At 48.7% G+C, this 13484-nt stretch overlaps 1 protein-coding gene across 3 annotated transcripts in view; it reads left to right on the top strand.

Moving 5' to 3' along the window:
• Positions 1-3189: 3189 nt before the first annotated feature.
• LOC135910169 (sodium-dependent low-affinity dicarboxylate transporter 1-like) overlaps positions 3190-13484 on the top strand; it is a 33890-nt gene continuing 23595 nt past the window's right edge. Inside the window, exons 1-4 of one of the 3 annotated variants that reach the window (XM_065442219.1) lie at positions 3190-3385; positions 7493-7639; positions 10580-10729; positions 12891-13166. In XM_065442219.1, coding sequence (XP_065298291.1) covers positions 7502-7639; positions 10580-10729; positions 12891-13166 — 564 coding nt within the window. In that variant the 5' untranslated portion in view covers positions 3190-3385; positions 7493-7501. Of the gene's footprint in view, positions 3386-7175; positions 7640-10579; positions 10730-12890; positions 13167-13484 lie in introns of those variants that run through there. The other 2 variants (XM_065442221.1, XM_065442220.1) reach the window with 2 other exon arrangements.

The following is a 13484-nucleotide window of genomic DNA, read 5'->3' as shown; positions in this document are numbered from 1 at the left end:
ATTATTGCAAGTCAGATCTTCGGTGCCTTCCCACAAGCTGCAAACATGTTCATGATCAGATGTTCTCACTTCTGTGATGTGAAGCCTGGAAAGTGCATCTGCGTCAGGAAGCTTATCACCAGGTCGATGGCTTACATCGAAAGTGAACTGTTGTATTTCACTGATCCAACGCGCCACTCTGCCCTTGGGCTGGGTTAATCCCAAGAGGTAGGTTAACGCTCGGTTGTCAGTGAAAAGCCGGAAATGACGACCCTCTATGTAGCTTCTGAAATACCGGAGTGCCATCACAACAGCCAGAGCCTCTTTTTCTGTGGTCGTGTAATGTTCTTGAGCTTTTGAGAACGTAGAAGAATAATAGCCAATCACCTTGAGCTGGCGTCCTTGCTGTTCCGTTGTGTCTCGTTGATATAGAACGGCCCCTGTACCATATTGTGAAGCGTCCGTACACAGCTCGAAAGGCTTGTTGAAGTCAGGTAGCACAAGCACAGGATCCGACGATATAGCTTCAACAAGGTACTCGTACGCTTTCTCGCACTCTTCACTCCAGATAAATGGCACATCCTTTTGCGTCAGCTTGGTGAGGCATCTTGTCTTTGCAGCGTAATCCTTAATGAACGCACGAAAATGACCGGCGAGTCCGAGGAAAACACGGAGTGAGTGTAGGTCATATGGCTTGACGAGCTTCTTCATCCTTTGTATAGACTCCTCTTTGGTTGTTTTGGTTTTGCCGTCAAAAACTCTTCCTAGAAAGACAACATTTGTCTGAAAAAATTCACTCTTGTTCTTGTTAATCTTTAACTTTGACTTGCTGATGACTTCTAACACGCACGAGAGGTGTTTTTCATGTTCTTCTCTTGTACGTGAGTATATGATGATGTCGTCAATGTATACGTTACAAAACTTTCCCAGGAACTCATCAAGAATGCCATTCATCATTTTCTGAAACCAAGCTCCAGAATTCTTCCAACCGAATGGTAAGCGGTTGTACTCGTACACATCGAAAGGTGTTACAAAAGCAGTGTACTGCTTGTAATCTTCTTGTAGTGGCACCTGCCAGTATCCTTTACAGAGGTCGATCCGAGAGAAAACATTTGATCCACCAGTTTCATTGATGATCTCGTCTATTCGGGGCATGGGAAAAGGAAACAAATCAGTCTGGCCGTTGATCTGCCGGTAATCTGTGCAAAGGCGAAATGAGCCATCGTCTTTCGGTACTATGGTGACTGGTGACGCGAAAGTGGATGTTGATGGCCTTATAATACCGGCATTTAGCATTTGCTGCAGTTCGGCCTTTAGCCAGGTCTTTTTCTCGAGGGAAAGACTGTACGGCTTTTTACGCACTACTGTGACGTCACGAAGCTTAAACGGTACCTCGAAGACATCTGCTGCTGGCGGGTACGTCTCAACACAAATAAGTTCGGGAAAATTTGTCAGTATCTCATCAGCATTTCTAACTCTTCGATGTGAATTTTCAATTCCACGCAAGTTAGGCTTAAATGATCCGTCAATAGTCACTTCGTCTCTCCAAGAAATATTCATCTTCAGTCGCTTCATATCAGGCCGAGATAAAAGAAACAGGAAATCAACACCCTGCATGACAAGGGCATCTACTTTTAGGTGATGTCCACCAAATTCAACCTCTACTTCTGCCCAGTGTTGCAACCTTCTAGTTTTTCCATCATAGCTTTGAACACTAACTATTCTTCCTTCATAAACCTTGCTCGGTTGGATGATTTCCTGATTTACCAGGCTTACAGATGCTCCAGTATCAACCAGGGAGTCCAGACATTTTCCATTTACCATCATTTTAACAAATAGGAGATTTGACTTCAGAAGGTATACATTTTCCATCGTGTCACATTGGTCGGACTCGGTATTAAAATATTCTACCGTTTCGCCATGTGCGTCAATGCTCAGTGGTAGAGTACTATGCCTTTTGATGGGACCGTGAATCAGAAAATCACTGGACACATACTTAAGGCAAGCAAATAAGTCATCCGTGGAGGTTGGATGGTGTACACAAACCTCTCTTTGCGATTCGTTAGTCATGCCTTGAATTATCAGGGGAAGGATTGCAGAGTCTGGTAGATTAGGGTCGGCAATGTAGAGTAAACGTCTCTTCTCGAAAAAATAATCCATGACTGTCCCTTCTCTGTGTCTGAAAGCTAATGCGTCGTCCCATCTGTCAACCGGATTTCGCTCAAAAGCAGAAAGAAAACTATCTTTCCACTTCTGCCATGAATCACGGCATTGACTTGCGATTCGCATGTCCCACCATGTTCTGGCATTGCCAGATAAAAAACGGCGCATGTTACACACTTTGTCGTCCAATGACGTCCAGTGGTTTTGCGCACATGCATATTCATAAACTCTGAGCCACAAGTTGGCGGCATTAGACACCCCATCGAAACTATCGGGCTTGAACTCTTCTTGATGTGGTTTCTGTGCTCTTAGTGAGTCGCTAACTGCTTCGAAAATCAGTCGCTGTTGCTCATACTGCGTGGTCTGCTGCTGAAACAGCGCTTGCAACAAGGCGTTATGCGAGTGCTCAGTCTCGTTCTTGGAATCTATCCTTGAATGTCCCGGAAACATAACCTCAAATTCAGACATAGAAGCATCGATTCTTACCACACCTTTCTCAACGAGGGCTGCTTCGTTCAGTTGACTCTTCTCAGCGATGATGCGAAGCAGTTCCGATGAAGTCGCTGATTCCTGAAGAAGCACTGGATCTTCGCCGTCAAGCTGGTAGGTCTTCACGGTCGTCTGCCCATCTGTTCTTCTTGCCAACGTTACTTCGAGCCACATGGTCGGCTGCGCCAAATATAAAGTACGAGTCAAAATACACTCATTTATTTATATATATATATATATATATATATATATATATATATATATATATATATATATATATATATATACATATATATTACGGGACCGCATTGCCACACTTCACACACGTTTTCCCCTTTTACATATATATATATATATATATATATATATATATATATATATATATATATATATAAGGTGCTACGTGATGCTAACGCATTTCTCTCGCATTTACTGAATCGCCACTGAATTTTTTTTACTTTGATTTGTCAATAAACCATTTTGTCACCACCTAAAGCCTCGCCGCGCTCCGTATTGTGCGGGAAAGACGAGGAAGCGACAACCGCTCGCGGAACCTCGAGCAAGAGCGTTGAAGAAGAAGCGTGGGAGCCCGCGAAGGCGCTTTCTCGCAGAACGGCTTCGCGACACCGCAATACGCCCGCTCGCAGTCCTCAAGTGCTTCCCGCTATCAAACGTGTGCGGCGCTCTGGGGTGATCCTAGGATCGCGGCAGAGAAGGCGGCAGCTTGGAGCAACGAAAGAGTTTGCCCGCAGACGTAAGTGTAAAAACGCTATCTTGGAGCACTGTCCGGCGTATATCTGGAGTGATCGCTACGCGAAGCGGATATCTTTTTTTTTTCTGCGCTGACGAAGTATGTACATCGGTATTCATAAAAGGTCCCCTACTCTAGGCTCTCCTCTTACTGACGGAATAGAACAGCACAAACAAAACGACGAGGACAGACGAGGCAAGACGAAGCATCCTGGTCGCTTTGTTTGTGCTCTTCTTAGTACGTATTGCCAACATTCGCATTCGTACATTCTGCCGTGGTTATATTCTTCATCGACTAAACCGAGTATGTTGTTCCTGTGAGCCTTACGCAGCGGGTGTTATTCAAAGTAAACTGTAAAATCATGCCCTGCTGGCGTTAGGACCAATCGGAGAGGCCGTAACAGACTTATGAACCAATCAGAGCGGACAAGGAAACGAATTTGGAAATAATTGTGCAATTTCGGTGCCCAGATATAGCATCCAGGCATTCTAACGCCGAGCGGAGCACAGCGGCGCTGCTCCGCTCGCATTTTGGCTCCGGAATCGCAGAGTTGTATTATCGAATTCATGACTTGCAGTGCACGGAACCGACGAAGGGGGAAACGGAGACGGGACGAACCGTTGTTCTTTTTCCACTTTGAGCCACGCATACGTATCCGCCAAGTGGTCCAGTTCTATTCTGTACTATAAAAGCTTAGCGATCATATCAGTCAAATGGCGGCGATGGCCTTAGTTATACCTTTAAAGATTTAAATGCACAGGCAAGTCTTAGGGTGCCCCTCACCAGGGCCCATTACCATCTTGTGTTACACTGGAAAGTGTAGGGTGCCTTCCAAGGAGCGCCTTGCGGAAAGAATTCGTCAGATTAGTTCATTGCAAGAGGAGATGCGAGAAATCGAAATGCGTTGCCATGCCGCCTCCTAGGACGTCAGCTTCACTGCCAACGTGGACACCCTTTCCTGTTTTCTTTTTATTTTTTTATAGCGAAGCTAGGTTTCCTGCCTGCCTTCTCTCGTGCCGGAACTGAAGATCCGCGTCGCGTTTAGGTCGCGAACTCGCCTCCTGCTACTTTTTTTTTATCTTTCTATGTTGCGCAGCGCGTTCCCAGCGGCGATATTGCGCGCTCTGCTTTGGACAAACGTTGTAGTGATGCCGTTGTGGTGGTTCCGTCATCGTTGTTCCGGCTCAGCCATCTGACTTTCGTAATGCCAACGTCGTCACGCCTTCTACGCCGACCCACTGGCCTAAGTTGTCTAATACAGGTTGGACCATTGGGTATCTTCTCGTGGTCGCGCGATGCCCTAGTGGTCGTTACATCACCATTTCAGCTTTGTCATCCTACTCTGGTCGCGCCGTCGCCGTCACGTCATTGTCTTCATACACTCGTCAAGCGCTCGTTGTCATTACCGTCGTCGCGATGACGTCGCAGTCCTTCTATCGCTGTCATTGCAGCTTCGCAATCCGACTATCTTCACGCCATTGTTGCAATACACTCATCGTCGTCCCATTGTGCTCACCGTTGTCACGCTATCATTGTCATCGTGTGGCCATTACGGCATCGCCATCATGCATTCGTTTTCAGCCTCGTCGTGATGAGGTCGGGGTCGTTCCAGTGCCGTCGTTCAAACTTCGTTATCCCACTATCGTAATGCCGCCGTAGTCACACAGGCGTCGTCGTAATATTGTCGTCGTGCCGTCGTTGTGACGCTTTCGTTGTGTCGTCATCACTTCAGAAACGTCATAACCGTTGTCGTCACACTGCCTTCAAGATTCCATCGACGTCAATCCTTCGTCATTCCGGCGTGATCGTACCGTCGTCGTTCAATCGTGATTGTGCTGTCGTTGTCACGTCATCGTCTTAATTGCGTCGTCGTGCTGCCGTGGCGGCCATTGCTGTCATACTGCCGTCAGACATTCAATGCCGTGCCATCTTGGCCGTTCTATCGCCGTCACTTTAGTTTCGTCATGCGCCTCTCGTCACGGCATCAGCGTCACGCCTCGTCACAACCTTATCGCAATACCACCATCGTCCTGATACATTCGCCGTCATCCCGTTGTCGTCATGCTGCTGTCATGCCATCGTAATCGTTGCGTCGTCGTCATATACATTCACTGTCATCGGGTCGTACTGATGTGGTCTTAGTCATTCCATTGTCGTAATTCTAACTTCGTCAACCCACTATCCCCATGCGGGGGATAGTCTTCACGTCTTGCATCGTCATCACTTCTGGAACGTTGTCTCATTGTCGTCGTGCCATCGCCATCCTACTGCCTTCGGAGTACCATCAACGCCGTCCCATCTCCGCCATTCTAGCTTAATCATGCTCTTGACATTCAGTTGTGATTACGCCGCCCTGGCCGTCATTAGAGACGTTTAACGTGTCCGCTATTCCGGCAAACCGGGGCGGTTTGAGCGGATTACCGGATGGTCGGGGGCGTAAACGTGAGCGGCCGGAGCGGTGCAGCAGCCTGGTGTTGTAGAGCTCAATCAAACAAACACAGAGATAAAAATTGCAGTAACCTATTTTATTCTGCTTCGCTGCTGGCGCAAAAATTTTCGGCGGCGGTGTAATTGTGCTCCCAATTACGCCGCTGTCGAAAACTTACACACTCCAGCTAAGAAGTATATAGTAATTGGCTCTGTGTTTAGGTGGCTGAGCTTTGCACCACCAGCTGGCGCCACCAATCTGGCCACTCACGTTTACGCCCCCGGCCATCCGGTAATCCGCCCAAACCATCCCGGTTTGCTAGAATAGCGGACACGCTAAAAGTCTCTATTGTGTCGTCGTCAGGCAGTCTACGTTATGCATCTGTTCTGCCGTCTTGGCAGCGCCATCGTTGTCATTCCAGTTTCGCCGTCTGGTTGTCGTCATACACTCATCGCCATCCCATTGTCCTCGTGACATCATTGTCGTGCTATGGCCATTATAGCATCGTGATCGTTTCAAAATGGTCATCTAAATGTCGTCGTGCCACCGGTGTCGTGCCATCTTTGTCCGTTTTATCGGAGCCATTCATTAATCGTCGTGCCATCATGATTATGGGCGACCTTGATAATCGAGTGCCATCCAATGTAAGCCGATGCCGGAGACAGGTTAATAGCGCATATAGTCGAAGCAACGCGTAAGAATGGTCACTACGGAATTTAAATAAATCTCCATTCAGAAATACGGTGTGTGGCTACATTGGTTGAATGCTAATCGCATTACAGTCGACAGACGTCGTGAAATCGGTTCTGCCGAAATTTGTTCTTTTAAAACTGTCTGGCCGTTTCCTCCCATGTCTCGCGTTTTTCTCTGTTTCAAGAATCTGCTTATACATCAGATTGTTGTACCAACGCAATGGCTACGCATTGTGAAATTATTCCTTTTTTCTCTCTTTTTTCTTTTTTTTTCATGGTTAAGAACAGGGCTTTACTTGCGAGATCTTTGGCACACTTTTGGCCTGTATACGCGACTTTGGATTTGCTGGTTGCCCAGTAGAAGGTCTTCACTGAACATGCAGTTGAACTTTTTTTTTAATTAAGCCCTTTGGTTAAACTTCAGGTGTGAACGAAAGTAAGTGGAACACTGGAGCTGTGGCCTAACTCACCCCAGGCTGCTAGAGACTCGGGGAAGGTAGAAATTGTATCACGCATGCGCGTACGCTGGCGCTCATAGACAGTTCCCGATATGTTTCTTCGCTCGCGGATCGGCGCGCCGTTCGCAGCTCTGAATGCGGCTGAACGCTCACTAACCTGATGTCGCTGATAGCATTGCTATACACGCCTGCGTCACCAGCGCCATCATGCTAATGAGTGTTGAGCCGCAGAAGCGGCGAACGTCGCTCGAATCCTGTGGTGAAGAAACAGATCGAGTGGGGAACAGGCCACGAGCCGTGCGATGATCGCATGCCTGATCCAATTTATAGCTGACCCCCCAGTGTGCCGAAGGGCACTGCGGTGAAATTCGGCCTCGGCTCCCGTGTTCCGATTGGTTTTGTCCGCAACTGGTGTGTCAGGCACTTGCGATATGCTGAAGGGGACGTGTCACGACCTGTGTTCGTTATCTTCGTTTACTTATCGTCGTTTGACAAGTCGGATGAGTGTCTGTCGGAACTCCGCCATGCACAGCCAGAGGCCATGCCTACTGCTAAGAAGAAGCAGACCGACAAGGAGTGCGACTGGAAGCAGTGGTGTCGTAGGAAGTGCACCATCAGGCTGGTGCTGGGCTACGTGGCGCCCCTGCTCCTGACGCCGGCGGCATTCGCCAACAGCAACGTGAGTATACACGGCTACAGTGCTGCAGACAATCATCAGGGCTTGGCAGGCTTGAGCACACACTGTTTACCGTTGCTTCCAATGGAGGGCTTTCTCGGCAGAAGCACGTGGCACTTCTGTTCGCCTAGAAGGGCAGAGGAGGCTATTCGGACAGCACGTCAAGATAATTCCTTCTTTGGTATTTCTGCAGCGTCCCCCGAGTACGTAGTAGCCTTTGGAGGACCATTCGATGGGTCAGCTCATCCGATAACAGCCTAACGCAGGGTGGACGTATTAGCACAGACGCATGCTGGGAATTATACGGACGCGAACCGCCGTGGACGCGAACACCATCATGCAGCTCTTGTCTTAGCACGTTGTAAAGCTGAGCAACCGACGCAAGCAAAACCTTTATTTGTATGACATGACTGCGTTCCGCTCATATGCGAGCCCAAACGTGTGATCGCTGGGTCATAGGGATCATTAGAAGTTATTTTAGTATAATTCTGTTCTTGAAGAGGAACAGCCCTGCAACGACAAAAACTTCTACAAACCTTTCTATGGCGTGTCACAGTCGATCACACCGCCTCAAGAATTCGCCCCTACATGGGGTGTTGCTGGCTAGCGATGGAAAACGTTGAGAGAGAACTGCGCAACATGACTCAAGCCAAAACACGTCGACCCAACGTCTGATCATTAGGTGGGGGTCTCCGGAATAATTCTGACCACCTGTGGTTCTTTAACGTGCACGTAAGTCTGAGTACATGGGTGTTTTCTGTTTTTTTTTTTTCATTTCGCCCCCGTCAAAACGCAGCAGCCGCTGCCGGGATTTGATACCGCGACCTCGTGCTTAGCAGCGCAACACCATCGCCGGTGAGCCACTATGGCGGGTGACGTAATGCTCTATCCTAGTTTATTTATTCCTTACTCCACGGTAGCCCGCCATGGTGGCTTAGCAGCTATGGTGTTAAGCATAGCCACTAAGCCGCTAAGCCGCTGCTAAGCACGAGGTCGTGGGATCGATCAAATCCTGGCAGCGGCTGGTGCATTTTGTTGCGGGCGAAATGCGAAAACGCCTGCGTCTCGTGCAGTGGGGGCACGTCAGTGATCCCAGGTAGTCAAAATCGATCCGGAGTGCCTCATAATCAGATGGTGGTTTTGGTACGTAAAACCCCAGAATTTAGAGCGTTACGTCACGTTGCAAGCCTTGGCAAGCCAACTCTCCATGAAGCCATTATCGCCGCCTTTTTTTCCCCTATAGCAGGCACAGACGCAACACGCATCTTCGGATACACAGCGTATTAGGTGAGAAGGTTTTGTTTCTGGTTGTTTTTATTCGATGCAGCACTTGTTTAGGTGCGCTTGGTATCTCTGTCCGCAGAGCAGGAGCGCTAAAACCGGGAGTTGAGGCCTAGCAGGACGGTAGGGAGGAGCGCGTAGTTTTACGCCAGATATTCTGATAACGAGAAATTTTAGAGTGAACGGCACGTTCACGGTGTCAATCCCGCGCATATCCTCACCCTGCTTAGGCAATGTGCACTGTTAGCCTCTCCCAGCGATCTCCATTCCCCCTGGCTTGCACCAGCTGATCCCGTCCCATGCCTGCTAATTTCCCAATTTCGTCACACCACCTACTTCTATGCCGTCCTCGATGCGCTCACTTGGCACCCATTCTGCAATTCTAATAGACCACCGGTTATCCACCCTACGCATACACGGCCTGCCCAGCTCCATTTTAACGAGATGAGCCTTTTAGGGGGCTTCACCCACTTTGCGGCATGATGTCCTGTATGTAACCTTTTTTACCGCAAACTTGGGTCACTGCGTATGTGCCAGTGCGTGTGTAACGGAATAGACCGCAACTTGGACCACTGGCTAGCTATCTGAACGTTCTTGATCAATCCTCCCGAAATCGGCATGTGCCACACCAAAACATTTCTCCGGTCTGTATGGAATCGATTCCGCGTCAAACGGGTTCCTCAAGCACAGCATCCCCGCTCGTTAGCCAGCTGGGTCACGAATGCGCGGGGTAAACGAGGGAACAGTTCTCAGTGATCTCACGCACCGGGGCGCCACGCATCTCGGAGGCCACGTGGTGACTTCATGAAGGCACTGCTAGATGGCGCAGCCTGTCCAGAGGGAAGCGTGTGACAGGAGCCTCGGCACTCCACGTGCCTCGTCAAGCTCTTCAATAACCACACTGCGCTTGACGCATCACAACTTTGTCTCTGTATCGTCACTGTCATCATTATAATCATCATTATAATCATCATAATAATCATCATAGCATATAAAAGATATGATCATCACTTACATGCGCCATCATAAAAATATTGCTACAAATCGCGTTAAGATCGCCAATCATTTCTAAAGGATGAATGCGCCGCCACTTTTCCCCTCTTAATTTCAACTATAGAATATCGGCAACCATTTGCTGTCCACTCCACACCGCTGTCTTACCGCATCGAGACCCGCCGTGGTTGCTCAGTGGCTATGGAGTTGGGCTGCTGAGCACGGGGTCGCGGGATCGAATCCCGGCCACGGCGACCGCATTTCGATGGGGGCGAAATGCGAAAATACCCGTGTACTTAGATTTAGTTGCACGTTAAAGAACCCCAGGTGGTCGAAATTTCCGGAGTCCTCCACTACGGTGTGCCTCATAATCATAAACTGGTTTTGACACGTAAAACGCCATAATATCATTAAAACCCGCACCTAGCTCATAACATGTTTCGTTCCATCGCTTGTTACGCAGCCCTTAACTTCTCAAGATCCTTTGTTAGCCTCCAGGTTTCAGTCTCGTGTGTGTTTCACCAGGCACCCTCTCGCCAGAACAGCTATACACCTTCCTTGGTGCATAATTTTTTGCCGCTACCATCATAACGACTCTTGCAATGACTAACGCTCATACACACTTGTAGAGTAATGACTACTGCAGGGTGTTCGCTCTGTTTCCTGCAGATGTTGTGGTGCCTGTCGGTGGGTCTGCTAATGGTCGCGTGGACACTCTTGGGCACGGTGCCGGTGCCAATCACCTGGCTGCTCCCCTTCTTCGTCCTTCCCCTGGCTGGCGTCACCTCGGTCTCGGACCTCGCCGGCATGTTCATGGAGGTGAGCGTTCACGCGACTGTGGGCCGCTCGTAGCCATCGGAGTGGTCGTCCGGTCATCCATAGACATTGCGATGTGTAGATCGTGTAGTATTATGGCGAGTTAGACTGTTGGAAAGTCAGTCGGTCTAGCCGTTATCACAGTTGCGGTACGACCAACGAAGACACGAACCAAAAGACGGGTGGCACCTCAAAGTTCCTGAACGATCTCTTCGTGACGTCACAACTTTCAGCAGCATACATTCGCACCGCTAATTGCGCAGTAATCAAGATAAAAAGGGGTGCTTCATTTCATTATAAGCAGGATATCAGTGTAGTAACCTTTACGCGCTTTCGCTACGCACACACACACACGCACACACACACAGAAGTCCGAAATATGTGCAAGTACCGTGACGATCATGATGCCACTATGACGTATTTCGATGGTGCATTATGGGTGGGAAATTCAGAGGGAATTCGTCCTTCATTTTCTCGGCTAATAAAAAGTCTTCCTCTGTCGAAAAAATAAATGCCCATGGGGTTTCGAGAGAGTAATTCTAGCAATTAAATTAAATTAGTTTGCCGAGAGAAGTAGAAAACGAGGGAAAGCAGGTCGGTAAACAAGACAAACTAACCAGTCCGAGTAGCTACCGTGCGCAAGGAAAATGGGGTTAGTGATTAAAAACAAGAAGGTGAAGACAAGAAAACAGAGTTCTAATTTCATTTATTAGCCGAACTCTCTCTATAAGAGTCTTCTCAGGTTCGTTAAATTTAGAAAAGTCATTACATCGCCTGTAGGTAGCTTTGTAGGTTGTTGATGAGCGAGTCCGTGCATTCGGGATCTTTTTATTTCTAAAGGGTCGACCGTTCAGTTAGCCCGAAAACGCTGACGCTGGATGTCGAATCGGGTGATGTGGCAATGGAGGTCTCGCTGGATGGTCGCATTTTGAAGTCTTTCACTTCAGCACCTTGGTGAACTCATTTATTCGTGTATTGTCAAACTCCGCTAAATAAATAAAACTATACAAAAACGGAGAGCTGGGCAAGTTACCACATTTTGAGAAGCTACAGTAACAGCGTACAAAGTACGTAGGGCGGTGAAAGGCACAGCGCAGGTGCAGACTCGCAACCGAGTTTTTTTTATTTCATTGTGAAAGCATTTATTGTTTATACGGAAGGGTGCCGGCCTGTTTAAAAGAAGCAAACATTCTGTGCTGGAGTCAGGATATATGCGCGGCTGCCGCTGAGGTATACCACATAAAAAAGAAAGAATTAGGACGTGAGTATAAGAAGTCAATAATACTGCGTGACACTGCCGTTTTGTACCTTGGTGTAGATCACTTAATTTGTTCGGGTTTCACATTGCCTGACGCATGTGGATCTTTTCTTCACATATATGCTGGGTGCATCCCGAATAAAAAGAAATGTGCGGAAACCGTCGAAGGATATTGCGAATGTAGGCGAATAGAACGAACGAACGAACGAACGAACGAACGAACGAACGAACGAACGAACGAACGAACGAACGAACGAACGAACGAACGAACGAACGAACGAACGAACGAACGAACGAACGAACGAACGAACGAACGAACGAACGAACGAACGAACGAACGAGCGAGCGAGCGAGCGAACGAACGAACGAGCGAGCGTTTTCGTTGCCGTGTCCGATCATTGACCATCCACGAAAACGAGCAAAAGAAACAGAAAAAGCTATTCGCTTTAAGATTCATTTGCGATTCGGCACCCCTTTTTCTATCACTGTCCTTCGCCCTCGGTGCACTGTTACCCTGGTTTCCCATAATAGGTAAAGCACCTTAAACTTCGTAAAGTAACGGCACGCTTTGAAGAATGCCGCCGCCTCCTCGCGCGCTCTGGCCGAGGCCGACGCCGCGTCGCTATTGGCCTAATAGCATCACGTGGGCCCTCACGCCGTGCATCAGCGCCATTTTTGCTCGAGAAGCGTTTACGGATTGGTGAGGAGCGCACGTTGGCGCCGTTGACGCTCGAGCGGTGTAGGTGGCGCCACGGTCGAGGAGGGAGCGTGAATGAGAGGAGAAACGAGGAGAACGAGGAGGAGTTAAGGGGGAGGAGGAGAGTGTCGCTACTTTACGAAGCTTGACAAATAGGAACACCTACGCTTTTCGTATTCTTTTTTCTCTTCGTGGACAAACCACACCAGGACAGCCTGGTGATCCTGCTGCTCGGCATGAACCTGCTGGTGGCCGCGGGCGAGGAGACGGCGCTGTGCTCGCGAGTCGCGCTGTACGTGATCGAGGCGTTCGGGCTGCGCCTGCGCGGCATCCTCCTCGGCATCACGGGCGTCACCTTCCTGTCGGCGCAGCTCCTGATGGGAGGCTCCGCCACGCTGCTCATGTGCGCCGTGGTCGAGGCCACCATGTTCGAGCTGCAGCACGACCTCATCGCCGCTACCATCGCGCACGGCAGGCGTAGAAACGTACACGGCCTATAGATGGACAACCAGCATGCTTACGGGGAAAGGGTGGGAGGAATTGGGAGAGTTACTTTTGTGCTTCGGTGAATAAGACAGCGATTTCTTTTAAAAAAAGAAAAACTAGAACGCCTATACATTTCGTCGGACACTGAAAATTTATATTTCGAAACTGGTGCAGTCCTCAGAATTCGTTCCAAGTGAATACGCCTTGCGAACTCACCGGCTATAATTCGTAAATTGAAATAGTGGCCGTAGTGTTAAGAATTCAAGTTAATCTACGTAATTATGCCAATTATATAATAAGCGTTTTGATTTCTCGTA

The sequence above is a fragment of the Dermacentor albipictus genome, chromosome 7 (genome assembly GCF_038994185.2).
Source record: "Dermacentor albipictus isolate Rhodes 1998 colony chromosome 7, USDA_Dalb.pri_finalv2, whole genome shotgun sequence".
Taxonomy (NCBI): domain Eukaryota; kingdom Metazoa; phylum Arthropoda; class Arachnida; order Ixodida; family Ixodidae; genus Dermacentor; species Dermacentor albipictus.
Note: the sequence above shows the minus strand (reverse complement) of the source record. Positions and strands in the feature narration are given on the sequence as shown.